Consider the following 27,695-nt stretch of genomic DNA (forward strand, 5'->3'; position numbering starts at 1 on the left):
GCAATTCATCTCTTGGCAACATAAACACGCGAATTCATCAAGGCCTTCCAAGGAAATCTGACCCGACTCAAAGTCTAAAATGTTCAAAGATGTCTCAATTTTGGATGGCCAACAAATTCGCGTGCCTTAGACACATAGACGGTCAGATACAGACTGATCAATTGATATCTTACACACAATTATGAGCTATTGAATCAGAACATCATCGAATGTTGAGTATCAAGTGATCCGTTATGGAATAGCATATGTTGTGATGTAAACTAATAAATCTCATAATAATTAAGAAATCAAGGCAGATGTTATGATGAATTGCCTTTCAATTTAAATAAATCATGCTTGACATTTCGTCTAGAATGGCCTACGAATGCTTATTAAATACTTAGCATACATCTATCAAAAATGTAAATCACCAAAAAAGTTCAAGTACTTTGGATGTTGCACATGCTGTGTCATGTACACTTATTTATTATTATATCTTAATTTGGAAATATATACAAAATACTTGATGAGATATTAATCTTTCATGACAAATAAAGGACTATTGTTAGTCGCAAAGTTCAATTTTACTTTGACTGACTATTGCATTGGCAAATCTTGTCAGTGACATCGGAATTTCTTCTTATTTTTACTATTTTAAATGAATGTGGGGAATTCCATAGATAATTGTGTGTTTGGATGATTGACAGATAGTGCTGAATAGAGAAACATTTAACGGATATTATTTGAATTTTTAGTACAGATCATAGTTTCTTGCCCCTTTCTTAACGTTCATCTTTTAAATTGTTAAATTGCAAAAATAAGAAAACAAATTTATTTTGGAAAAATTTACAAAAATTTGAAATTCCAACTTTCAAGCACTAAGATAATAGAAACAAATAATATCTTTCTGTGTACAGCACTATTTACATGGATAATTTCCACATCCAGTACTTAAAAATATTCAAATCCATAAACTTCGAAGAATATAATCTCATCGTAATCAGATATAACATTTAATCCTTTCATAAAAGGAGTTACAATCAGCTTAGCACTTGAAAAGCACCTTGCATTAGAGCTATCATAAAATCAATCCCCGGAATTCCCCATCTACATGGATATTGATATTTTATTGAGAAATAAAATAAAATCAATGAATAAAATTAAAAAAAGTGAAGTTCAAGAAGAAGAAAAAGAATTGCAATGAAATTTTAGTCAAAGAAACGAATGAAGAGAGAGAGAAGAAAAAAAAGCTTCCATAAAAGGCAATGTCAGTGATTAAATAATAAAAAGGCTTTTGCCTATTTACAAAGTGTGTAATTTCTTTTTTGTTCGTTCAATTAAAATGCGCAGTGTTGAATGAGAGTTCATGAATATTATTGAAATTGGAAGGTTGAAGCATCAGCAGTAACAAGTCGAACACATGTTCACTGCTGTTTTTGTCCAGCCAAATATTATTGACCGAATAATATTTACAGATGTAGTTGAAAATTAAAACACTGAGAAATGACAGTAAATTGATTTTTTTTGGCAATTGCTTTCGGCACTTCTGGTCCTAACTAAAAGTTTACATTGTGACCTTAACGATCACTTTCCAAATTCTCAATGCGCAATTTTTGTAGATGTCCATAATGTTGTTATTAATTTCGATGAATATAAATAAATATAATATTCACGAATATGTCAAAAAAGCAGTCATTGCTGAAGAGAGTGACAGAGAGAAGGAGATTGTCGACTGAAGGCGAATGATATGAAACATGTTTTATGATCTTTGACAAGGTCATCATAATTTATCTCCTTTTTATTCCATAATTACTTCTACTTTATGCATATCTGAATATTTTTTTCGTCTCAATCACTTTGGCGTGTAGATTAATATTATTACCGTATGTGCACGCGTTCATGACTAGAAAAGGAAGTGTCGGCGTTTCAAGAAAAGGGCTTGCCTCTTTCCTCTTATTGTTATTATTCAGATCAATTTATAAAAGCTCATTAACGTAAGCTGATTGATTTTACTATTCTAGAACAAGTTGATGAAAGCTATTCCTAATTCCTTTAATACGATTGAAATTTGATTTCTGTGATTGATTCCTTTGCTACTTGAATTAATTATGTCAACGACTCGTATGAGTGCAAATATGCATGAATCATGGAATTGCAATCATACATTCAATGAAACACAAAACAAAATCCGAGAATCGTTCAATGATCGCATTCGGATTTTTATGGATGTGACATCCTTGTAGCTAACTTTACTTATATGAATCAATTTAGAGACAGGTTGCAACAATGTATTTGATTAAGGTTCGATGTGATTGATGCGTTTAAATCAATTTTAAAGGTCCTTACTTTTATTAATTGAATTTTCAGTCAATAACAACGACTGATTCACAATTCTGCCCAATTGCATGACCTAACCATAGCATGTGACATAACCAAGCACATGACATTCAACAAAATATATAGAATTCCTTTATATACCATTTAAGTCCATCAGATCCACGATCCAACAATTAAAATGCCAGCATTTGGATATGGAGAAATCCCTAAAGACACAGACCTATTCATCGTTCACATTTATAGTATACAAATTAATACAGAATAAATTCACATTAAACAATTCTTATACCAACATGAATGCACCAAAGCCCTTGAAACTGTCAGAATATTCACTCACGAAAAAAGAATAAAAAAATCTCGTCGTTTCCATAAAATGATAAAAATAAATTCCTGTCTATAGAGGCACACACAGGCTTGAGTGAGTAGCTTGTGTCTAGAAACATTTCTTTTCTCCTTAGCAGTTCATCAACGATCTGAATCTTAGATATGAAGTTTAATTACCCCAGTACAGCAGTCTTTTAGCATGTAACATATATCAAGAGCAAACAAGTTGCACATAAATGGATAAAACACATAAAATTGTATAAATTGGAAGTTGCAAAAAACACACACAGCATGTTTGTTTTCTAAATTGGCTCAAAAAAATCCTAATAAATTAATTAAATTTTAAATTTATCGAAATCACATGTCAAATAAATTTTATCATTTGTTATAAACTAATTAACATCCAATAGACTATAATCCAAATTAGAATTATGATAATAAATACAAACACGAATTTACCGATTATGGAAGTCCAATAAAAGTTTGTTCTTGTAAAAATATTCATAAGAGATTGAGTTATATTGAGAATTAAGATTAAAATATTGAACTGTTAATCGTTGAATATGTTTTTAATGGATAAAAGCCTAAAAATGGCTAGTCAACATACATGACTGGAATTAACATTTTGCATTGATTTTGGCAAATAAAACCAATTGAAATTCTTAAGATAAAGTCAATTAATATGAATCTGTGGTATTTAAATTTTCGAAATTTTTTTGTTGGTCACCACAAGATCACGTATTTTTCAAACGCACTGACAACATCCAAATAAGGAAATCTTTATGTGACCGTCTATAAAAGAAGTGAAAAAAAGGTTTGTTGGCATTTCTAGACTAAAAATTCACACGTGAACTAATAAATCAATTTTTAACGCACTTTTTAACGACAAATGAGGCTTATTTAGACACATTAAGCTGTTTTTGAAAAGGAGATCATGTCTGTTAAGTGCTGTTAGTGTCTTTTTAGGCTTTTGAGTGATTTTTGAGGGCGAGAATTGAGACATGAATTGTGATTTAATGATAATTTCCCTAGCAGCACAAGATTGTCGAAAGGATATGACTAAGTCACTGTTTATAACAAACTAGAACTCGACCATAAACGGCAGAGGACTGTATTTTACAATTTTTTGATGCAATTCTGTATGAACTCTAATTTATATCCACAAGTAGATCACCTTGTCTAAAAAGTCTAAGTTTAAATCCTATGATAACTAATAAGCATCAATTACTGATCACCATAACCATCCCTCTAATTTACAATCCAAAAAAATAAAACTTCCAATAATTTATTCTATCCCATCAATCCTGTCATCATTATTTTATCACTGCATAGCAAATAAGCCCACAATAAGTTTGATTTATCAGAAATTTATGCAGCACAATTTACAAACATCCAACTGGACGAGATAATATTTCATGAATAAATTACAACATTTTGTAAATCAATTAACGCATATCATCGTACATTCACTGGCGAATAAAACAAGAGACTGGACATGCTAATGAGTTACAAGATATGGTTTTAAAAGCAATTTAAAAAGTGTCTCACTGTGCGGTGAACATGAAAAGACTTTCTGTTGTCCCAAAAATGACCATTTTGCGTTTTTTGTGGACATCTGTTTTGGATACATTGATGAATATTTGATGAAGTGGCACCACAATTGGGTGATTTTTTATTGTCATTAGACAATGCTAAGTTAGTCATTCAACGATATTTAATGATTTTAATCCGATCGTAATCTTCAGATAAAATTGTAAATTAAAATGCATTTTAAATCAATTTGTATCTACTGCCTACAAACTAAACTAGCTATTAAGCTCATTGAGATATATAATTTGTTATACGTTTTATATGTAATTAAGAATCATTGAGGTGTTCATGCCTGAACATATCTTTACCTTTTGAATTGTAGAAAGTTCCTTTAATTGATAGCTATCTTCAGTCTGTAGCTTCTGCGAATTTTATTTTAACTTTTTTTCTTATTTTCACTCAAAATTTCACAAAGGTTGCTTAAATTTTTAATTTTAATTTTAAAAATTTTCAATATAAAAATTCGTTATCACGTTCTTAATATTGCACAAGAATCGTCAATTTTTATCACAATGTCATCGATATTCACAGTTCACAGATCACTAGAAGAAACGCATCAAGTGTGCGAGATCAAATCCCAATTGCGTCTGGTTGACTCTATTAATGAAATGAAAATAATAAATAAATAAAAAAAAAGTTTTCGCATGACTCTCTCAATAAAGCAGCAGCAACTAGCAGAAAAATAAATGTAAGGTTTATTGATGGTTGTAATGGTGTTTGCCTTTTTTAACACATAATCGCCTTTTAAGTTATATGCGGTACATGAATTTCAGACGAACATTGACGCAAAATGAGGCACAATTTTTACGTATTATTTTGCGGTCACCACAGCAAAAGAGCAGCTTAATGGAAAGCCCTTAAATACATCCATACACAGTCATATTAATAATAATACAGTTCAACTCGACGACGATGCGAACTGCATATTTTTATATGATGTCATCATCATCATTTGAACTTGTTCGTTTCTTCTCCTTTGGCTGCATTTTTGTCTTATTCCTTCTTATCGTCTCTTCTTATTCTTTGAGAATTTCTTCATTTCTTCAGTTTTTTTGTAAATATTTAAATAAGATCAAGGGTCATAAAATTCCTAGATGTATATACATCTCAGTGTGACGAAGAATGGTGTAAAGGAGAAATGGAAAGAATTTTTTATGTTTATTATGAACATTAATTTGACACATGTTAATCATTATGAATCAAGTTACATGTGTTTTTAAATTGCGTATATTTAAAATATGAGATAGTCTTCTTATTAGAATATTTATGTTTTTCTTATGATACGATCTACTACAATAATAAGATTATTAAAATAGCAAGCATAAATCTTATTGGATTAAGGAATTAGATGTAACGTATTTTTAAAATTTAAATTTCTGATTTTCGTCAAGTTTTCGTTCAAATTTCAACGATTGATGGAAAAATTACAAAAACATTGTTTACTTAAACAATTCATGATTTTTAAGGATACTTAGTGCCATTCATGAATCAAACTTACTTTATTAAGTCATATACAATCATTAACAACAAAAATCAGCAAGAATCATCAATTAAAAATTGAACTAATCTGAAATTCATCTTATCATCATAGCATCATCGACATCGGATTAGAAATAAACGAAATTTTTTATTTAGAGAAATTTGTAAACCACCTGATTATAAATTTGATTTTCCTTAGTTATATCTCATTATGTTTCCGTTAATTTAGTTTAGTTTAAGAGTGAAATGTGTTCTTAAGATAATAAACATAAGTGCAGTATTAAATATCAACTAGATTGTGCAAATATCTGAAATTAAATTTTGTGAAAACAAAGTCAATGAACTTTTTCAAACATGAATATTAGACATTAGAGAAAACAAATACTCTTTATATCTATCCGTAAAGTATTTTTTGCGCTTAAATCACGAAATCACGACGTCGCTAATCATCTATAATGGGTTCGAATGGTAACTGCGTTGTTGTAGTATGGGAAGTAGAATCAATTTTATTGAATAAATATGTACCATACTCATCATCCGTCTCACAGCATTTGGAGAGAGCGTATGCAAAGAAATTGACCCAAGTCTTCCTCGGCGATTCCGATGCAAACTTAATTGAATATTATGTGAATTTAAGAACAATGAAACAATGTTCTGAGAAACCAGATGCTGAGCATCCTTTAGTAAATGTACGAAGACAGTTTTATAATCCATCAAGTCCTGCAGGGAAAGGAATTCGATGGGAATATTCTGGTAATACAAATAGTGAATGGCACCAATATGATATGGAAATTCAATGTTTAATAGAGGATGCATGGTCGAATGGAAGTCAACAAATCGACATTTCATCATCATATATTCATATGCCATATATTATAGACTTTTCAAACATGACTCAAACACGCAAACCAAGTGGACCGATTCGTCAAATTCGTAGAGTATCTCAAGCACCGTATCCACTAACAAAACTTCCAAGTGCAATCAACTCAACGCAATCATCAATGGTATTAAATACAAAACAAATTGGAACTTTTGTTCATCCTGCAAATCCTACGAATAATTTAAGTACAAGTAGAATGTCAATTAATTCGGTCAATAGACGTAGTGTAAAGTCAAATTATCTTCATCATCAGCAAGCACTTTCAACATCATCGCCTAGACTGACAAATTATGGCGATACAATATCTCAAACCGGTAGTACTCGTTCAGCACCATCTCATGTAACGTCTGCAATTCCTCCAAGCGGCAAAACAACGACAACAAAGCCATCAACGAAACCACCAAAACCAACAAAAACAAATAATTCTGAATCCACAACATCTCCAACTAATCTTGCACGACAAATTCTCAATAATCTCAATATATTTTCTCATCATCATCACAATCATCATGACAAGGGAGAATCGTCTTCAAATAATAATACAAATCATAAAAAAGGTTTTCTCTTGAGTCATGGAAACAGTAATAAATCATCGAAAAAATCATTATGTAAGAATCTCCATGGTAGTACGTCAACGCTTGATATGGAAACAGTGAGCATAAACTCAAGGCGACCGAGTGTTGATACAATTTCTACATATTTGAGTAATGGAAGTAAAAATAGTCGCGGTGGTTCAGTACGCGGAAAAACAAGTTACGGATCTGTATCAGATCTTTTAAATTGCTCATTAAGCAGCGAGAATGATGATGTATTCTTATCAAGCCATAGTAGTTTATCTAGTAGTATGAGTATGAATATGATAATTAAAGGCAGTATTGTTGGTGTCGATTCCAGTAGTGAACAAATTTCAAAGTTTGTCAGTGTTGTGAATGACATTTTACCACCATCACAGCCATGTCCAATTTGCCTCAATGAACTCCACCGAGATAACAGTGCCAAGAATCCAACTGTGTCATTATCAAGATGTCAGCATCTAATGCATCTCAATTGTCTTAATGAATTAATTTTAAGTCAGAAAAGTGATCTACAAAAGGTGAGTCTTTGTGACTTTTTTTGGTTCCAATTCTTATTAATTGTGGATTATTAATTATTTCATTAGAATTTATACATTGAATGTCCAACATGCGGTATAATCTATGGCGATAAGAGAGGAAATCAACCGCCAGGAACGATGAGCTGGATAACGATCCCAAAATCACTGCCAGGTCATGAAGACTGCAACACGATACAAATAATTTATAAGTAAGTTATATGATGACCATAAAGTAAGAAAATTGCTTATCTTCAATCTTTCGCAGCATTGCAAGTGGTATTCAAAATCAGAATCATCCAAATCCTGGTCGAGCCTTCTTCGCTGTCGGCTTTCCAAGAATATGCTACCTTCCTGAAAATCAAACAGGTCGAAAGATTCTCAAATTTCTAAAACTCGCCTTCGATCGTGGCTTATTATTCTCAATTGGTCGTTCAGCAACAACCGGAAAGGAGGATGTCGTAGTGTGGAAAAGTGTTGAGCACAAGACCCAATTCTCAATGTATCCAGATCCAACATATCTACAAAGAGTAATGGAACAACTCGTGCATCTTGGCGTGACGGATTAAAAATAGTACAAAATTCTGCTTTCGTGCTTTGCATGTCGATGAGGGATTTCTTTTGATTAATGACTTTGTCCTGCATGATCTTATGCAGACTATTTCTCACAAAAATTTATTTAAACTCTAAAGTAGGAGGTTGGTTACTTAATGATGGGAACTAGCCTCAGATAACAAGATGGATCTAATCCTTCTGTTTATCATATATCTTCCACTTCTTATTTTTTACACTAATTTAATTATGCAACTGATTCGTTCTACAATCATAGCAGTCTATGAACATATCTTCCATATTTTTAAAACTAATGAATCATAGAATTTATTGAGGGGGTAGAATAGATTCGTGATTCTTGTCTAACCCAGTGTTGCTCAGACTATGGATAAACATGATCTGATGTTTCCCAATGACACACAAAACATGCTAATGTTTGAGAATCACTGCTAGCACTGTACAATTGAATATTGTATGGCTTCTAGAGTCAAAATAGATGATAAAGAAGCCAACAAATTGAATTTTCAATCACAGCATGCTTTATACAAGAATTTTGAAACTATCTTACCCCCCTAAAAATTTATTATATCTTTCAACTTGCCAATGCAATTTTATTGAAATGACAACTTCGAAGACTTTTTGTTTTATTTCTGATAAACAACAATATGTGCCAATACAAATAAACAAAAGAGAATTTTTTTATAAATGACTATAATGATATGTATAAAGATTTTAAAAATGATGTGATTTGTTTTTAAAAGGAACAACTTTTTAAAGATATGAAATGAAAATATTATAATATGTACTTTATGAAACGCATCTTCCAATTATTGATCTGTTTAGTTTGTAAGGAAATATTCAATTTCTCAAATTTTATGTGTGTAGACATTTAAGAGACAAGTATTTTTTTTATAGAAAAAGACACATCCGATGTAGCTATTTTTTATATATATTTTGATAAATAAAGAATTTAAAATAAATTGCTTGGTTTTTGTGCATTTGCGACAGTTTTTTGGAAGCAAAATTGCAATAAATATTCCCAATTTTCATCGTCTTGGTCGATAAAGCATGTCTATGTCTGAATTCAAGCGCATTGATATAAAATAAACGTGGGATATGGTAGCACTTTGGGTATGCTGACTAAACAATCTAGGTAAGCCAATAAAAATTTAATTTTTAAAAACCGTTAAAAATTTAAAAAACTGATAAAAATTCAAAATTTTGAAAACCGTTAATAATTCAAAGTTTTGAAAAACGTTAAAAATTCAAAATTTTGAAAACAAATTTAAAATGCGCTTAGTTCATTAACATGCTACATAACATACTTTCAACCCAAATCAGCAGGAGATATCAAGCTGTCTCTCATAAAATTGTCTGTTCTTACTCTTTAGGTTAACTTGTTAATTTGATTTTATTTCAGCATTTAAGATTCTTAAGATTTCTCATTTTAGAAAAAATAAACTAAATTCATACAAGTTAAGTCAAAGTCTTATCCAACAACATCCTGTCATCTGTGATGAAAGGACAAGTTTCAAACTTAAAAGTAACTTCCGTGCTCAGCGTAGAAGTTTGACAAAAAGCTTTAAATTTTCCGCAAATTTGCGCTAGAAATTTCATTAGATTCGTTCCATTTCAATATCTGTGGATGGAGGAAAAAGAAGTAAATGTCAATAATGTAATTTGAATTAATTTATCGATCAATTAACTTACTTCTAAAGGCAAATCAGGTTTATACCTGACCAAATCACCATTTTCAAGCTTTTCAGTTGAATCAGCATGTGTAGGCGTCTCAGATAACATAATATCCATAATTTCCTCCGCCGAACAGTTAATTAATCTCTGCTTACATATTGCTATTGCATGAATAAATTCATCTTTGCCGACAAATCGATGTTCGATGAAAATACTTTGATCATCCCAATACACAATTTTCGTTGTGATTTGAAAGATTGAATAAGGTTTAATAAATCTACGGTATCGGATTGTCGTTGATCCTTGAACTATTCCACCTCCTTTATTTCGAATTGTCTTGTACAGTCCAGTTCTTTCATAAAAGTCAACACGTGCAAAGTCTAGTTCACGTAAATAACGACTCTGGAATGGAATTGAATTAATTTTTATAGGTCAATCATCAATGACGTCTATTGAAAGTTCTAAAATGGTCAAAAACTTTGTTTACAAATTTTTAGTACTGACAAATTTTAATCTTTTGGTAAAATTAAGCTTTTTGCATTTCAATTTACTGTCATCGTGTCACTCTTTATATAGTTTATGACATTTAGGTTGGTATCTGAGTCTCAAACCCTACTGTAGTCATCAAATAGTCCATAAATTGAAATCTTTCTTAAATTTTGAGCATTTTTTCGTGTACTAAAATTTTTGAACTTTAAATTTCAAATTTTGAACTTCAATAACGACTTTTATCAATTAAATTAAATTATCGACAGATTCAATGATTCTGCCTGGTGATGATAACAATAATAATATTTACTTACATTATTCATATGAGTTATTAGTGTGTCTATATCATTTGTTAGACAAATACCTAAAGCAATGCACAAGAAAACAATTCATTAAATGAAGCCACAATAAATCAATTATTTACATACTATTAATTGTTGTCAAATCCATAATGTGAGCCCTCTTCTTAGTAAATCGAGCAAGAACAAGTGTCAAAATCATCCGAAGAAAATAGTGAAGCTCAAAAAAGCAATAAAATAGGAGAATGATGATGATTATGATACACAAGATTGAACACAGTCCCATTTTATTGGAAATTGGATATTTTCGGCCAATAAAAATTAAATTCCTTGACACGTTCTTACTTCCTGTGTCCTAATGCATTTATGCAGTCAACAATAAATTCAATTTTTCCTTGGTCGAGGTCACCGACGAGCAAAAATCAATAAAATGTGACTTTTTCTTATGCAACTTTGACTGCTATGGAAGTACTTTGTTCCTTTTTGCACACTTTTACTTTATTATTTATGAAAATTTTCTCTTAGCCATCTTTGATGAAATTATAAAATAATTAAATTTTAAATGCAATAAAATTCAAATTTGTTGCTTAATTCCTTTAACGATCGTCAACGAACACATTTTTATTACTTATAGTATAAAATTATAACTTAAACAATATCAATTGACTTCTTTAAACTTAAATGCTTCTTCCTTACACTCTAATTTCTTAAATTATTTAAATTTTTTTGTGACCTGCATAAGGAAGAATTGAGTTCTGAAAGATGACTGAAAACTTTCGCACACGGCGATTGCGAAAGCTTTTTCCTTTTTTCATATTATATTATAGAAATCATATGGTCGGCGCACATGCGTAGTTCATTTGTTTATCATCCAATTGTACCCACTTATCGTTAATCCAAATACATTCGGTTGATTGATTCATTTAATTGTTTTTGCATGTTATCGTGCTACACAGAGTTGCTAAGGGATTTTCTCGATATATCCTGAAGCTCTAGGAATTTCGATACCTAATTTAGAAAATGGCAAAATAAATGAAATTTATTTTTATTCATGTCAGTTGTGTCATTTTACTGGTTTGTGATCACATGTCATATCACATGTTCAATTTGCATCCATTTAATAATAATTATTAAAATTATAATTAATTAAGCAACAAACTTGCAGCTGTTCAGTTTGTCAATTGAATTCTTACTTTCCTCGACTCAAACTTTAACGTATTTATCAAATTTAAATTTGAAACTTTACAAATGTTGAAATTTTACACATCAAAACTGTACAAATGTTTTGATTTTACACATCAAAGTTTCAAATTGAAAACCATTCAACAGCAATAGAATTAACTTACTTCCATAGGCATTTCCGGCTTTTCCAGCACTGGATCTCCTTTCTTCAATAAAGCCTCCATAATAGACTCTGCACTACATTTCATAAACATTTGTTGACACAAAAATATCGCATGAATCACGCCGTTAGGTCCAATAAATTTGTGTTCCAAAAATAAGTTATCATCATTCCAATACAGCACTTTTGTTGATATTTTAAATTTTCCAAAAATTGGTATAAACTTCCTAAATCTAACATTTGCATTAAATAAAACAGTTTGGCCTTTATTCCTTCGCACTTCATCATAAAGTCCAGTTCTTAAAAAGAAATCAATTCGTGCAAGATCAAGTTCACGAAGATATCTTGCATTATTCATATGATTCAGCATTACGTCAATATCGCGTGTAAGGCAGATACCTAAAAAAAATGAGATGATTATTTTCTCAGTTTATAACTTTTTTTTTTTGCTGTCGAAAGATGTGAAAGTTTACGAATGTTTGGTTTTTACCGACGTAAAGACGTTTTGTGTTTATTGTCTGATTATAAAAAAGTAACATCTTTGCATAATAATTATCTCTAAGTCAGTCTTAATTAATCGTGTCGTATGAGTCTACAAGTCTAAAGTATTTTTTGAAGATTATTTCCATTCTTTCGCTGTATTTGACTAATCTGAGAGACTCTCGAATGACGAAAATTTGTTTTGATTTCGTCACGTTTATGAAATTGCGTTATAGCTTTATTGACAAGCTTGTCATTGTTTTGACTTTTATTACCGAAATAAATATGAGAAAAGTGCTAATTAACGTAATTTTTGCATTTGAATTTTAAACTGCGAATAAAATTTGAAAATTGAGCAACACTGAGCAATTTTTCATACAATTCAAATTTTAAATTACCGTTATGAAATTCTTTACAATCTTTTCCACACATTTAGTTTATTTAACCAATCGTATCGCAATGATTGTCGATAAATATCACAATGTAAACAGTTCACGTTACTGTAAACACCTTCTCACTTTCATAATCGAATTTTACTCACCGCCAATCGCACATTTCTCAAGTATATGAATTCTTCTTTTAATAAATCGAGCAAAAAATACACAAAAGAACACTCGAATGAAGTAAATGACTTCAATTATTAATGCACATCCGATTGTCAATAAAAGAATAATTATTATCCAATAAGGCCAACTTTCAGACACTGAAGCACTCATCATTGCGCTGCGTGAAATGAAATCAACGTTTGATCAAATCGACGTTCAGCCTCAGACTGCTCATTTTATCTCGTAGTTTTTTCCAGTTGTAAAACTCACAAAAAAATAATAATAATAAATGTTTTTGATGCGATTTGAGATTTACAGCCGCACAGTCACTCTCATAGACACTTATACGCACTCATTTTGATGTAAATCTTGTCGCTTTATCACAGCTGGATGAATGCTTGTTAACCGGTCGAATAGAATTTTTATTACTAATTGATATTTACATATATGCTTGAAGATAAATTGATTTATTTGCATTCTTCAATCACGTGCTATTCATGCTTAATAAATAATGAATAAATATTGATTGCATTTAATTTTGAGCATCTTTAATCTTTGCTGATGTAATAATGGAAACTATGCTACACTATCTGCACAATGCTGTCGACAGAGCATCGCAGTATTGCTGTGTTAAAGACTCAAGGTTGCAGAAGCGTGGAAATACCCAGACAACGTCATAAATGTTTACAAATTAGATTAAATGCACTTTAATCCTTGAGCTTAAGAATGGACTCATGTGAGTAAGTAAAGCGAATTTTTTAATCCATATCCATCGTTCGGAATAGATTTAGAGCTTTTAAGGAACAGAATTTTTAACGTATTTGACAAACAAGTTTAAAATTTTGAACTAATATTTGAGTTTTGAACTTCCATTAAATTTTGAAAATAATTTTTCCGTTGTAAATTTAAATGAATTTTTTGTGTAGTTCACAGACAAAATTTGGAACGAACCAATTTTACGTGAAAACAGCGCTGAGAAGATGAAATTCCCAACATCATCAAGGCTATTACGTTTCATCACGTGTGAGATTATGCTGATTATAGCCGGTTTTCTATTAAATGAATAAGAAATGTGAAAATGCATACAATCATGGAATTATGAAGTCATCATTGATGTGATAAAGATTTTAGAGGAAATTGGATTGCGGATGTGAAATTGGGTTGTGAGATTTTTGTGTTCTTTCTTCGGTAGAAAGCTTTTTAACGGAAAAATTGAAAAAAGCTCTAAATACCAAATTTAAAATTATTTTGACCGTTAAAAATGATTAAAAAGTTTAATGAACTTTAAAAGCTTTCAAATAGATTTCAACAACTGAAATATCAAGTCACTAGCAACTGAAATAACTGAAACAATAAAAATGCAGTAAGTAAGTAAGTAAAAAGACATAGATTCCCAATTTTTTAATTGAAACTTTATTTCATTGTTTTTCTTATTAATTCATTTGTTCGCTAAAGCCAGGAAAATTGTGGGGAGAGCGGAAAAACGAGGAGAAGTTACAGAGTAACTCATGACTGAGTTTTTAATGCTTCTTCATTTTATTGAAATAGCTTGTTTTCACGTCCTTTAATGAATTTAAAATTTCACTTTTTTATGGCAAATTTTTTAACTACTTAATTATTCGCTGTGTGCTATTATGAACTAAGAGAGGAAATTATAATATATTATTAATAAATATAAACTTTTTTTGTCTTGTTAATAATTATGGTAATCATTGCAATGACTAAATAAAATATTTAAGGTTTCACGGATATGCCCAATTTTTTTTTTGTTTTTCTTCTAATAACATGTCTTTCTGAATCTTAACCCTGGGCTGCACATCATAGCAATGTGTGTCGCTAGAGTTTATTTCACGTCTCCTACATACTTTTCATAAAACTTAAAAATTGACTTAATTAGACGTTCATTCCTCTTCATAGTAAAATAAAAATTCATTCAAAAATTTTGTGACAAACATCAACAACAAATATCGACAAAATACTTTATTTATCTTGCATTATTAGTATTTAGGTATTATGTTCTAAGTTTCATTTCATTTTTTTTACTTCCTTGTATTATGCTTAACTTTTTACTTTAATTTACAAATTAAAAACGAAATTCGGCTGTTTTCATTTAGTGACTAATTAAATTAGTCTATAGGATTAGCCAAGAGAACGATGAGAACACAAAGTTTGCTTTATTTTACTTGATTTTTTCACCTATTTTAATTAAAAGTTTTGCATTATCATTTTTTTATATTATTAATTCTAACACGAGCGACTCGAAGGAATTGGAGATGCATAATTGAATGACATTCGTGTGACTTTCACAAATGACAATCGATTTGAAATGACATAGAATTTATGCTGCAGTTGCGTAGACTTGATTGATATTTAAACTACGTACGTATTATCGATTTACATCTCAAATACGTACATATGAATACTTTACATATTATTTACGTACGTAAAAATAGTTTACACGTCAATTACGTACGTATGAATACTTTACATATCACTACGTACGTAAAATCATATTACATATCAATTACGTACGTACTATTATTTTACACATCAAATACGTACGTAAAACTCTAAATTGCGTAATCAGAAAATTACTAACTTTTGAGTAAATTTACATACTTGATCATGTCAGCATATAATCTACAATCTCGTCAACATATCAGCCATATCGTGACAAAATGATAATCACAAAAAAATTTGTCGCACAACTGTCACACAACAACGCATTCACCATTTCATGTCGCTCGAGTCGATTATTTTAATTATTTTATCATGTTTTCGTCCGTACACAAAAAATAGGGTAATGTTATCAATTATCCAGTTTCGTGTCGTGTGTGTTTTATTTTTTGGGAGGCTGTATTAAATTATGGGTGGTAAGTAATATTAACATCAAATGTTTTGTGTTTTTTTAACTTTTTTTTCATCTTTCAATTAAATAATTTAATAATCGATTAACATTTAATAAGTGTCTGTCTCTTATCATTTACTTAATTAATAATTAATTAATGCGCAATGGATTCAATTTGCTTGTTCTTTTCTAAATTACTCAATAATTTACTTAGTTTTTTTTTTAATTAGCAGCATTTTTTATAATTTTTTTTTAAAACTAAAAACATTCGTGTGTGGTTTTATTTTCAATTACTAAACATTCTTATTATTGCCAACGTCAACATTACCTTTCTCTCACTTGATATCTATCCAGTTACTCTCAAACCAACTGCCATTCCTCTTTCTAACCATCTAAACGTTCATAATAAATTATATAATTTAAATTTTCTGCTCTCTGCGACTAATAATTTAATCGACCATCAATTCAAAATGAACAGATCCTCGACGTTCAGCTCGATCGTGATTAATGTTGCGTGCCCATGCTTTGCACTCAATGTTGATGAGGACACCCGCTACAAATGACAAGGCATTAATTATAGAATTCAATCAAAAATATCTCTTAACTTACTCTTTGGACGTTCAAAGTTGATGGCAAGGACTGGTGGCAAGTAATTCTTCTGATTTAAGAATGGGAAATAGTATCCGGAGAATCCACGTTCTGGAATGTAGTTGATAGGTCCCAAATTTTCAATATCTGCTGGATTCTCTCCTTCGCATGAGACCCAGATGACCTCGTGCTGTAAATAAGTAAAATTTCAATTTTGAAAAAATAACGGTCAAAAAATATTTGAAAAAGTAACTCACCTTCTTATCATTTTCATCAAAACTTTCTATTAATGTTTTTAAGTCTTCAGGCATATTATTAGGCAGTTCACTAGACTTGTTATAATACTCTGGAACCCAGTTGTAAATCTATAAAAGTTAATTAAATTCCCCACATTAATATTCAACGAAATAATAAAAATCCCAAATGACAGCAGTTGACGCACCTTGTTAAGCTTGAGGAATACACATGGAGATCCTTTGCTATATCCATACTGATTAGCTTTTGTACAAGCTCCAAATTTAGACGATAAAACATCAACTCGGCAAACTTTTCCGTCTTTTGGAGGACTATCTGGAGTGCAATCTACACGATTGTGTGGCTTAGTGTCCTCTTCTGCCTTCTTGTACACTAAAAAAATTACACAATAGAGTAATTAGCACAAGAGTCATGCCTATAAAATCAATAATTCTTACCGTCCAAGAATTCATCAATAGCTGAGATCCAATATTCAATATTTTCATCTTTTGATGCTTCGAACCACACGAGCGTACTTTCAACATTCGACTCTGGTGGCATTGGACGGAATCCTAATCCGGGGTTTGATCCGATTAATCCATTATCCAATTGCCATTTCGGTTTGTTCTCATCGAGAGTTTGATAGAACACAGCCAACATTGCAGCAAAGAAACCAGCGAGAACGGCATAGAAGAGCACATAAAATAGAAGAATTTTGGCTGTAAATAAAATAATAGAAAATTAAGCATTAATAATGATAATTCCATACTTTTATCATTTGACAGATAAGACTGACAAGCTATAGAGCTTCATTTTCCAGAAATCACTTGTTTTATCAATTCAGTACATATTCTATAAATTAATTATTATTCGCATTATCAGTACAAAAAAAAATGTTTATCATCAAGCCTTGAGGATCGCTAATTGCCGCCTAATTGATCAATTAACTAGTTGTCATGTCTTTCTTGAGTGCCATTTTTAAGTGAAGTGCAATTTACTTCAATCGGTCGTTAACGTCTATAATATTAATGTAATACAGCATTGTTAATTGCATTCGATATGCTTATGTTTTGATATTATATTCTTAGTGCAAATTAAGACTCTATACCTGATCTGTAAATTATTAATAATTCACACATTGAAGCTATACAACATATTAGCAATTCTGTTTTCAGCATCAATTTACATCTCTTTTCTATACTTAGAGAAAAGAAACAGCAAATCGTCAATTGTGAAGGCGGAAAATTGGAAAAAGTAAATATTTTTATAAATAAATCGATATTTTATTTATAAATAAGTTGTGCCTGTAAATAAGTAATTAATTCTTCCTTGAAAATGACTCACAACTGTATAATACATTCGCTTAGATTTTTTTGTGATCATGATTTTCAATGTGCCGTTTCAAGTCTTTATGAATGTCATGTCAGGTGAAATATTATTTTGCCTTTATATTCTTAATTAAGAGCTTCTCTTGTGTTTCTATTCAGCGCAGTTAATTATATACATTATGACTTGTTTGATCATGGTCTTTGGAATTGCTAATTCGCAGATAGTTAGCAACTTTGTTATCTGCGCTAATTTAAAAGATTTTAAAAAGTATGCAAGTGATTGCTTTCATTTGAGAGGTTTTGAAGCATTTAAAATTAAAATGACCGTTAAGTTCAAAAACTTACAAATTCGCGTAACGTTTAAGAAAATTCAAATTTAAATTGACCGTTACTTTAGTAAACTGTTGTATGGTTTTGAGAATTTTCAAATTTAAATTCTTAAAAACCGTTAAATTTTGAAATTGTTTCTAACCAACTTAGCAAAACGCAAATGATTCCAACTTGAATTAAAGAGAATCAAGTTGTTTACTGCATTTTTTAAGTATCAAGACTATAAAATAATATTACCCACTTGAACTAAAGCACAAAATTATCGCAAGATTTCCTTTCCAAAAGAGATTACCTAATGACAAAGATAAACTTATCATACCAAAAATTTTAAAGATTTTTCCGATTCGACCTTAAAAAATTTTTTTGTGTGCTTCAATTGCGCATATTTCATGCTCTAATAAGTATTAAAGTGCTGATAGCAAAACTCGTTTGTAATACTGCCAAGAATTATACGATAAAGTAAATATTTCCATGAATGACTTAGCCAGACTGTATTTATTATTGAAAAATATACTTTAACGATCTATAAACAAATAAAAATTCTAAGAAACATTCAAATTGAAATTTGTGCTTACGTCAGTAAGCTGTGATTCTTTTCAATATGTAAAACCTATAGACACATGCACAAGAAATAACAAATTTGCATAAATCATGTGATTATTGCTTCTCAGATAACTTCTTTTTAACTAGATGTGTATATTTAGGGAGCCGTCCATTAGTGACGTCCACTAGTGACACTATAAGGAATCTATAGCTTAATGACACTCATTTGAAAACAGCATGGTCTATAAAAATAGAATTGACGTCACTAATGAATCATTTCCAGTTCAAATTCCAATTCCGACTCTTAAATTATCCATCATTAAATTCATAATCAATGATTTGAGGTTTACCACTCGTTAAATTGAAGGAGAAAATTGTATTCTTGAGAAAAAAAAAAAAATATGTTGAAAAACTTTATTGATTTTTTTATATGTAACATAGCTATTGACTTTGCAATTCAATTGAACAAGCTGTATAGTCTCGTTTCGAAATGTAAACTTATCCTAGATATTTCGAGATATACTTTCATTGATAAATGAGACAGCAGAATGTTATTATCCATGCAATAAGCTATGGCTAGGTGCAACATAAAGAGAAAATTTTATGTATTATGTAAGAAGCATAAAAGAAAATTGGAAAAATTCTCGCTGTATGCATGGAAATGACGAGCAAGTTTTTCCTTCGTGGAAATGATTTTTAAAATATCCTGAATATATTTTTGGAGTGGCTTGAAACAATGGAACGAAAAAGTTTGACTGCCATTGCCAACATGCTGATTATTTTCGGGAATTCTTTGTGCCTGACTAATATTCTAGTAAGTTCTAACTTAATGTAATGATAAGAAAACTAGTCATGCAGTCAAATGTATTATATTCCTGTTTCTATGGCATCTTAGTGACTATTAAAGAGAAAATGTCATGGAATGAACTAAACCTAACCTATTAATAGTCAAAATTGACGAAACTAATAAGCCACAAGTCAATAGACATTCTATTCAGCTTTTACATTATTTTACATAATTTAGATAATTATGAGCATACCTAAACTACAAATGAGACAGAACAAAGAAGTGACTCGTACATTACATCCCTAAATGACTCAAAAAAGCCCCAAAAATACAAAGTTCAGCATTAAAATCAGTTCGGCATAGCTATACAAATCAAGCTTTAAACTGCTTTTGTGCCTTTCTGAGAATTATAAACTGCAGTTTAATAACAAGTCAAAAGATCGGGGAAATCCACAAAACCCGATTCTATTCAAATCGTCATTAATCTCATCCACAATCAAGGTGCTTTAAGGGATTAAAGAGCAATAATTTTGGCAACAATACCTGACATTATTAAGCATAATTGAAGGATTATTCTTATACCTTATAATAATCATCCTGGATAAGAAAACTAATGGCGGAAGCAGTTGTGTAACATGCAATAATTTTCGATGCCAAGGCTGCACTTTCTTGGTGAAAAATGAAATTAAATCAGCACAATCTCTTTCGCAACCGAGAGTTTATGGTATTTAGGTCGTGACGTTCATTATTCTACCTCAAAAAATATTAGTAAGCAACTCGTCTATTCCAATTATATCGGAAAATATCAAGCAGTTATACAAGGTCAAAAATCCCGAAAAAAGACGCACAGAACGTGACCCCAAACGACAACCACTGTGCATAGAAGCTTGACATTTTCATATTTTTTTTCCACTTCGTTCCTCATCAATATTGCATTAAATTCATTTACATTGCTGTAAACTCGTTCATTGTATGATGCTATAATGTAGTGTAGACTAAAAATAAATGTAAACATGGATAGGACGAGTAGAGAGAAAAATTGTCGTTCACAAACAGTAAAATTGAACGTCCTCGTGCTAATAAACTAGCATATTCAGCGCATTTTTGATTAAAACATGAAGTTATGGAAAAAGTAAGAAAATAACGGTCAAATTAAATTTGAAATTTAATTGCCAAAAAAAATTTCAAATCAGTTTTACGTACGTAAAACGTACGTAATTTTTTTGTTTACAGAACAAAAGTATTCATTAATTAATGTGGCTATAGATAGATGTACGCTTTCTAACTAATCGATACTGGAAAAACTAAATGCCACAAGGCTAATGTTACAAGCTATAACTGCATATTTTCTTTAAAAATGCGCTCAAAACTAAATTTCTGGATGTCTTACGTCACAGAAAATGAAAAATTCTCATCCTCAATCTCAATTTAATGACGAGTTGTACAGCATACGGAGAAACTCGTGAGGCACAATGATTATTAATCAATAAGCATCGCAACAACAAATTGTCGATATCATGACTATTTAAATGAATTTGAATTGGATACAATCAATTAACAAATTGTCGGACCTTACAAGCAATGATGAAAAAAATTGTGACTGAACATTCTAGTTTCTAGCAATTTAATGTGAAATAAAGCAAGCATATTAATAATACCTATGAAAAGTGTCAAATTATCAGATAGTTGTCAATTGATTTAACATCGCTGTAGAATTTCACGATTATGCAAAATAATTTGTGTGGAAATTCTAACTTGCAACTTCACGTTTTTCATCGATTTTTCTGTGCTTTCCTTCATTCCTCACATTAAGTTTCTCTTGATGAAAGTTTCTCATTCCAATAAATACACTCAATTCCTCCTTCTTTTTTTCTAGTCTACCAATTTATTTAGTTCTATTGCTGTTTCTGTGTCAAATCTACCTTTTTTTTCGTTTATGTCTGTATTGTGGAACTGAATTTATATGTATTGTAAAAGCTTAATTAATGCTAAGGAAGGGAAGTAAGGAATAATGAAAAAGTCAGAACATACTGGGAGATAATGACTTGATAATGGAAATATGGAATGACAAATAATGTCCATAAATATTAGTTATGCTTTGTACTGTATATAGCTTCTAGAATATGTACTCAATTTCATGAGTAATGCCAATGAGACAATCCTCCATGTTTTTTCCACACAGAAATGGAGAGAAAATGTTCTATACAAAAATTTTATGTTACGTAACATCCAGGAAAGGAAAAAAAATGTCCTTATAGTGTATTTTTTTCAACTTACCCCAACTTCCACCCGTCCTGCCAAGCATCTCACTCGTCTCACTATTCCATAGAAATTGTTTAAAGCCTTCCCATTTGCCCAATTTCGCTGGTCTCGAATAAAATTCACCCTGTTTATTTTTATCTGCCATCCTTAATTATTATTAGAAAGAATTAATGACTTTTATGGTTGAAACTCGCGTGAATTTAAATGAAATAAATTTAGAATTGTATTCCTTTAAAGCTTTTCTTTGGGATAAATCACTAATTAACAAAGATTTTGTTGAATTTTATTCCGAAATTGATGATGCAATTTTCCAAATTTTTCTTCTTCTTATTTTTCTTAGTTCTATAGCCTTCAATAAAAATCCCTACGAACACCACAATACGGAACAAAAATTCCTTTTTCTATAATGTTATATTAAGCGGTTCCCTCCACTCTGTTCTGTTAGATCTGATGAACACAACACACGACGAACAACTGAACACTGTTTCTTGCTTGTTGTATTAAAATTCTGTCTCAACATACAAAATGTAGAGCACTTTTGGATACGAATTCTCTGTGTATATACGTTATTCATTCTCCAGGCGACATTCGGCTTTTACGTAATGCATTTCGATTTTGAGCAGTCACAGATCCGAACTGGATGTTCATGTGCTGATGCTAATCTAGCGAAAAACTCGTTCTATTGATTTTACTAAGCGCATATTTTGCACGACCTTGAGGGTTATTGAGCTCATGGCTCTTAATTCGCAAAAATTCTCTGTATTAATTAATCTAAGGAACTAGTTTAATTTAACGTATTTTTTCAAATTTAAAGTGTTATGATTAATCCAAAGTCAACTATGATAATTTTTTCATGGACATGAAAATTTATATTTTCAATTTTACTCATTTTTGCAGATTATTTGATCAAGTTTTTCAATTATAATAACTTATTATTGTATATGAAGTCAATTGGAGTTCGTTATAACTCATAAGCGTTCCTATTTATACAGTAATTAATTAAAATTGAAAATCTCTTAAAATCCCGCAAAAAAGACAACATAAAATTCAAAAAAATTTAACCGTTGAAACTTCCAGTTTTCCAATGAAAGATCCAGCAGAACAAAATGCAAACATAATACGCTTATTAGCAAATATTAGTAAAAATTTTAATACTATTCGCATTCAAATCGGGTTTCCATTCCTTTTTTCCATGTATGAAGCAGTCACCACATACAGTGAGCCGAACACTGCACGAACAAAGTCCAAGAAGAGATTTCTGTGTCGTATTCAAGGGAATGTATTGATTTATTCAATACCTTACATTCTGGAGAAATAAACGTGCACGTTTGTATTGCGCGAATGCTTCTTGTATATCCATTTTCAATTGAGCAAGCGCCGCGCGAATGCCGAATTATATGAAAAATGTGGTAGAGACGTCATTTGATTGTGTGTATTTAGGATGTCTATTCTCTCTCGGATTACTAGTTTTTCCTCTTTTTAAATTCAACACATGAGTCTCTCATTGCGCACATTTGCCGAATAATACATCAACAATATCATATTCAATGGAATTGTCATCACATGGTTTAAACCTACTAATGAACACCAGACGTACATAAAAATCATTTCAATACTTTTTTCTTATTATTTCTCTTTCTAGTGAGCAAACCGGCTTGTTCATCTCATTTTGGGAATTTCTAATAACTAATCTTTTTGTAATGAATTCAAGTTCAACTGGGGATATTATTGACTGACCGACCTTATCATTATTTAATTTGCTGAAATTGATGTTATGAAAATAAAAAACACATGTTCTAGCTGTATCCCAAAAAAGTGTGTTGATTCATCAAAAAGCTGTCGAAAAAAAATTCCATCATCACATGCCCGCAATTATTATCAGAATGAATTCTCTTTTTTTGATAATGATAACAACAACAAAAAGCGACAGCATTGACGTCTATTACGTTCAGTTAGTACCAATGGTGGTGAGCGTGGAGACAAAAACGTGGAGGAACGTTATCAAATTTCAATATTAAAGAAGGTCTTTTTACTATAAACATTCTCCTTATGTTGTATTATTAAACAGCTATGTCAACAAATTTAACGCCGATATCAGTTTCCTAACTGGATATTCTTTCAATGAAAAAACCATTGGATTAGATAAAATAATGTGGCATAGGTTATCAGACTTGACTGTAGTGTTTACAGTACGAAATGATATTTATTTGAATTATGGATGTTGTATGAATTTTTATGACTCAATTGAGTCATTTTTAAATATCAGGGAATTTCCTGAGAATTAATTTCGTCAGAATATGAAAGAGTTTGTTGAAATACTGACTAATTAGTCACATTATTGAATAACGGTTGGAATTTTTTTGAATTTTGTATCAATTTTACAAATTCAATTTGAAAACCCTACAAATTTTATGTGAAAACCATACAAATGTTCATAAGTTTGAACCTCAAAAAGTGAGCAATTCAAAACCCTACAAATGTTTAACTTCAGTACCCTTCAACAGTTTTAAAAATCACAAAAATGAATCAATTTGACGCATATAAATTTTTCAGAAATGAATTTGTTGGCACGATCGAACAATTACCGACAATTTTAATTAACACAAAAATTGAACATCAACAAGCTAACACACAATTTTTCAATGAAAACAGAAAATAAAGTACTCAGTCACACAATTAATTTGTAAACTTTTCATTGAATTTCATCAACATGTGCAGCATTATAAGCATTTAATCGCATCATCAATTGAAATAAAATTCGATTCAATCATCAAGTCGACTTTTAAAAATTAAGGGAAATAAACTTTAGAATCGATTACTAGACTATTATTTCATTGTCCATGACGTAATTGATAAAAAGGTTTTCATGTATAATAATTGCACATTTTTTTTACCCGTTCGATTTATTTTCTAAGAGATAAGACATTTCAGTCTTTTCCGACATTTGAACTTGCTTCCGATTTCCATTTCCATGACTCATCTTCCACAATATGTTACTAATAAATTAGATTTGTACCAAGATAATAAAGATCACCGATCAACTTAAAAATTATTGTAAATTAAGTAAAAATAATGAATTGAACACGCGACTCGGACTGCTAAATATAAACTGAAATTAAAACTTCACGAAAGATATAGATGGCTTTATAGTATATGTAGTCAATATATTGTGTATGCAGTGTAAAAAGAGTGCTGATAAGAATTATTTCATATTGGAACTGTATTGAAGTTCCATTGAATTTAAATCGTCGAATTTAAAATAAATCCGAAGGATTAAAAATTAAATCCAGCTGAAATTTAAGTCTTAGTTCAACTGTTCACGACAGCAAATGAGTTATTGAATGCCAAGCTTTTCATTGTCATTAAAATAATTCAATTCCTAATAAATCAGGAAAGTAATTTCCCCGGACAGTCTGAAAAATCAATAAAATGTCCTTCATAGCAATTACGACATGCTAATTTCGAACCAAACTCACATGACCATTATATTTTAAGCTGTTGACATAGAATGAATATTTTATTAACTCATATTACAATTCTGATCGATTAACAAAATATTTACCAACTTTTTTTTATTATTTTCTTCATTTTGTGGACACAACTTTATATGTTTGTAATGTGAAAAATAGATAAATTTAACGGAATCTATTTAAACTGCAGTTCCATTAATTATTAATTATGCAGAAAAGTATTTCTTAATTTGAGGCACAATGAATTATTATCATCTTCTGTATTTTTTTTGTTGTTAAAGTTTGCAAAAAAACTTAATAAATTTTGAATCCGTTAAATGTAAAAAAATGAATTAAGAAAGTTAGCTCTAAGACAAAATTAAGTTAATTAAATAATTCAGGAACCAGCCAGTGATCAAATCAGGCTCCAATATAATTTTATGCTTCATAATTTCACAATACTGCGGCAAGAGGAGATTTATGCTGAATATTGAAGAATTGTCTTTTCGAGTTTATCAGCATTGGCGCCAGAAAAGCTATCGACCTTCTGTCCATTCTTGATGAATACAAATGTTGGCATAGATGAAATGTTGTACTTAACAGCTACTTCCTCGCATTCATCAACATCGACCTAAAAGCATTACAATAAAAATAAATATTAATAATTATCGTTAGTCATAGCATATAATTGCAAATGCATGGAAAGTTCCAATGCCATTTTAAAATGTATTGAGTGTGAATCAGCTACAAACCTTGAGAACAACAACTCTGTCAGCGTATTTAACAGAAAATTCTTCTAATTTTGGTGCAATCATCTTGCATGGGCCGCACCATGTTGCAAAGAAGTCAACAACTACTAACTTCTCACCTGCAGCTTCGAGTTGTGAGTTGAAGTCACCCTAAGTGGACATAAAAGATTTGATTATTAAGAAGAAAGACTTATTCGTCATGTTTTTTAGAATATTACGTCATCTATTCCTTCATTATACATGAAAACAAATGAATATCTTAGTATTGCTGATGGTAATGCCATAAATTGTTAAATTATTCATTTCTTTATAGCAAACTATACACAAACATACAGATACAATTATTTTCACACATACTCATTTGTATGGGAAATGTCAAGAATGCGGTTTAATTGAGAAGTAGCATTAATTTAGGCTCAGATCAATAAACAAATGTACAAAATAAGATATTATAAATAGTCTGATTACTTCACAGCCTCTAAAATGAATAATTGAATCTGTTTTGCAACAGCAATTTTTGACAAAATCTTGAACTTTGCGTCCGAGCATGATTCTTGGATATTTGTTCAATTACGAAAATTTGCTTTATTTTGCAATAAGTTAGAGTAAGACAACAAGAGTTTAATTACTTTAAATCCGTAAATTGCGAAACTACTTTAAGTACAAGAATTTTTCTAGAACTTTGGAAAATTTTGCGAAAAATTAAATCAAATAACGTGTTAATTATGAAATAGATTGTATATAGTTAACTGCGATTAAATTGCTTGGTAACATTCTTATCTATTAATTAAACTTTATCAGTCACGAATTTATTTATCATTCAAGTAACCTCTTAGACCAATAATTAGCTTTTTAATGCATTATCCACTAGTTTTTATGTATTAATCACTTCTATTAATATTATTAACACTATACTCACTTCGTCTTTAACGTGATGTACCATTTTGTCTGATAGAGTTGCTTGTTGTCGACTGAATTAACAAAATTAAAATGCCGAGAGTTTTGCTGACAAACTTTTTATAATCCGAGAGTTTGCTGTCACAAATTTTATACCTTGTTTTGAATTTTTGTATGACCGTTACGACTAGAAACATTAAAAAAGCTTTTTTCTTGGTCAATCCTTAATATCTTTACCTGTTATTTGTACAATATACATTTTGTTGGATTTTATACCGTTTTCTTTCAGCTATTCCACTTGTCCCTCACTATAATTATTTATAAATTTATAAAATACCGGGCAAATTCAAAGAGATGTCGCTTCCCGCGCTTTTTCAAATTTTTTCTTACCGTTGTTTCTTCTTGAATTGAAGTTATTTCGCAATATTGTAGTTTTAATGACATGTTCTAATACTATTTAGTTAGTCACGAATTTATTAAGTTGAAATATGAATAATTTATTGAATCATTGAATGGATTTGCCTCAATATTGAAGTTTTATGACGCAATTTTTTCAAAAATTCAAAATCCGTTAAATTTTGAAATTTTTAAAAAATGTAATG

At 30.3% G+C, this 27,695-nt stretch overlaps 6 protein-coding genes across 9 annotated transcripts in view; 1 reads left to right on the forward strand and 5 right to left on the reverse strand.

Moving 5' to 3' along the window:
- The window catches only part of LOC139087884 (serine-rich adhesin for platelets-like), a 39,391-nt gene extending 34,698 nt beyond the window's left edge, over positions 1-4,693 (reverse strand). For all 4 annotated transcript variants that reach the window (XM_070636848.1, XM_070636844.1, XM_070636843.1 and 1 more), the window contains exon 1: positions 4,539-4,693. The gene's annotated coding sequence lies outside the window, so the exon portion shown is untranslated. The remainder of the gene's footprint in view (positions 1-4,538) is intronic.
- A 1,179-nt stretch (positions 4,694-5,872) lies between these two features.
- On the forward strand, positions 5,873-9,072 carry dx (deltex E3 ubiquitin ligase). The gene is made up of 3 exons (XM_070636751.1): positions 5,873-7,682; positions 7,749-7,891; positions 7,948-9,072. The coding sequence occupies exons 1-3, from the start codon at positions 6,165-6,167 to the stop codon at positions 8,246-8,248; spliced, it is 1,962 nt and encodes a 653-aa protein (XP_070492852.1). The 5' UTR covers positions 5,873-6,164; the 3' UTR covers positions 8,249-9,072.
- Positions 8,892-13,327, reverse strand: LOC139087833 (protein THEM6-like). Its single transcript, XM_070636753.1, has 6 exons — positions 13,075-13,327; positions 12,058-12,452; positions 10,841-11,719; positions 10,727-10,776; positions 9,942-10,325; positions 8,892-9,870 (listed from the first exon to the last, which is right to left on the reverse strand). Exons 3-6 carry the CDS (start codon positions 10,995-10,997, stop codon positions 9,814-9,816), a joined length of 648 nt encoding a protein of 215 aa, XP_070492854.1. The 5' UTR covers positions 10,998-11,719; positions 12,058-12,452; positions 13,075-13,327; the 3' UTR covers positions 8,892-9,813.
- LOC139087901 (protein THEM6-like) lies at positions 12,049-12,423 on the reverse strand. The gene has a single exon (XM_070636872.1). It carries the CDS (start codon positions 12,421-12,423, stop codon positions 12,049-12,051), a length of 375 nt encoding a protein of 124 aa, XP_070492973.1.
- Positions 13,328-14,468: 1,141 nt separating the features above from the next.
- nrv3 (nervana 3) lies at positions 14,469-25,062 on the reverse strand. The gene is made up of 7 exons (XM_070636746.1): positions 24,893-25,062; positions 22,014-22,144; positions 17,207-17,467; positions 16,957-17,141; positions 16,772-16,879; positions 16,536-16,704; positions 14,469-16,479 (listed from the first exon to the last, which is right to left on the reverse strand). The coding sequence occupies exons 1-7, from the start codon at positions 24,976-24,978 to the stop codon at positions 16,376-16,378; spliced, it is 1,044 nt and encodes a 347-aa protein (XP_070492847.1). The 5' UTR covers positions 24,979-25,062; the 3' UTR covers positions 14,469-16,375.
- A 419-nt stretch (positions 25,063-25,481) lies between these two features.
- Positions 25,482-27,273, reverse strand: Trx2 (Thioredoxin 2). Its single transcript, XM_070636737.1, has 3 exons — positions 27,116-27,273; positions 26,200-26,346; positions 25,482-26,078 (listed from the first exon to the last, which is right to left on the reverse strand). The coding sequence occupies exons 1-3, from the start codon at positions 27,137-27,139 to the stop codon at positions 25,926-25,928; spliced, it is 324 nt and encodes a 107-aa protein (XP_070492838.1). The 5' UTR covers positions 27,140-27,273; the 3' UTR covers positions 25,482-25,925.
- Between the last annotated feature and the right edge of the window lie 422 nt (positions 27,274-27,695).

Source organism: Chironomus tepperi, unplaced genomic scaffold (assembly GCF_022539635.2).
Source record: "Chironomus tepperi strain 1889 unplaced genomic scaffold, CSIRO-AGI_Ctep_v1 contig_137, whole genome shotgun sequence".
NCBI classification, from domain to species: domain Eukaryota; kingdom Metazoa; phylum Arthropoda; class Insecta; order Diptera; family Chironomidae; genus Chironomus; species Chironomus tepperi.

Coding starts and splice junctions, on each gene's coding strand:
- LOC139087901 (XM_070636872.1), bottom strand. CDS start 12,423: ATGCTGAATCATATGAATAATGCAAGATATCTTCGTGAACTTGATCTT.
- dx (XM_070636751.1), top strand. CDS start 6,165: ATGGGTTCGAATGGTAACTGCGTTGTTGTAGTATGGGAAGTAGAATCA. Junction 7,683..7,748: donor AGAAAAGTGATCTACAAAAG/GTGAGTCTTTGT, acceptor TTATTTCATTAG/AATTTATACATTGAATGTCC. Junction 7,892..7,947: donor ACGATACAAATAATTTATAA/GTAAGTTATATG, acceptor AATCTTTCGCAG/CATTGCAAGTGGTATTCAAA.
- LOC139087833 (XM_070636753.1), bottom strand. CDS start 10,997: ATGGGACTGTGTTCAATCTTGTGTATCATAATCATCATCATTCTCCTA. Junction 10,777..10,840: donor GGATTTGACAACAATTAATA/GTATGTAAATAA, acceptor GCATTGCTTTAG/GTATTTGTCTAACAAATGAT. Junction 10,326..10,726: donor TAATAACTCATATGAATAAT/GTAAGTAAATAT, acceptor ATTCCATTCCAG/AGTCGTTATTTACGTGAACT.
- Trx2 (XM_070636737.1), bottom strand. CDS start 27,139: ATGGTACATCACGTTAAAGACGAA. Junction 26,347..27,115: donor TACATCACGTTAAAGACGAA/GTGAGTATAGTG, acceptor ATGTCCACTTAG/GGTGACTTCAACTCACAACT. Junction 26,079..26,199: donor ACAGAGTTGTTGTTCTCAAG/GTTTGTAGCTGA, acceptor TAATGCTTTTAG/GTCGATGTTGATGAATGCGA.
- nrv3 (XM_070636746.1), bottom strand. CDS start 24,978: ATGAGTCATGGAAATGGAAATCGGAAGCAAGTTCAAATGTCGGAAAAG. Junction 16,880..16,956: donor TATTCCTCAAGCTTAACAAG/GTGCGTCAACTG, acceptor TAACTTTTATAG/ATTTACAACTGGGTTCCAGA. Junction 16,480..16,535: donor CAACTTTGAACGTCCAAAGA/GTAAGTTAAGAG, acceptor TGTCATTTGTAG/CGGGTGTCCTCATCAACATT.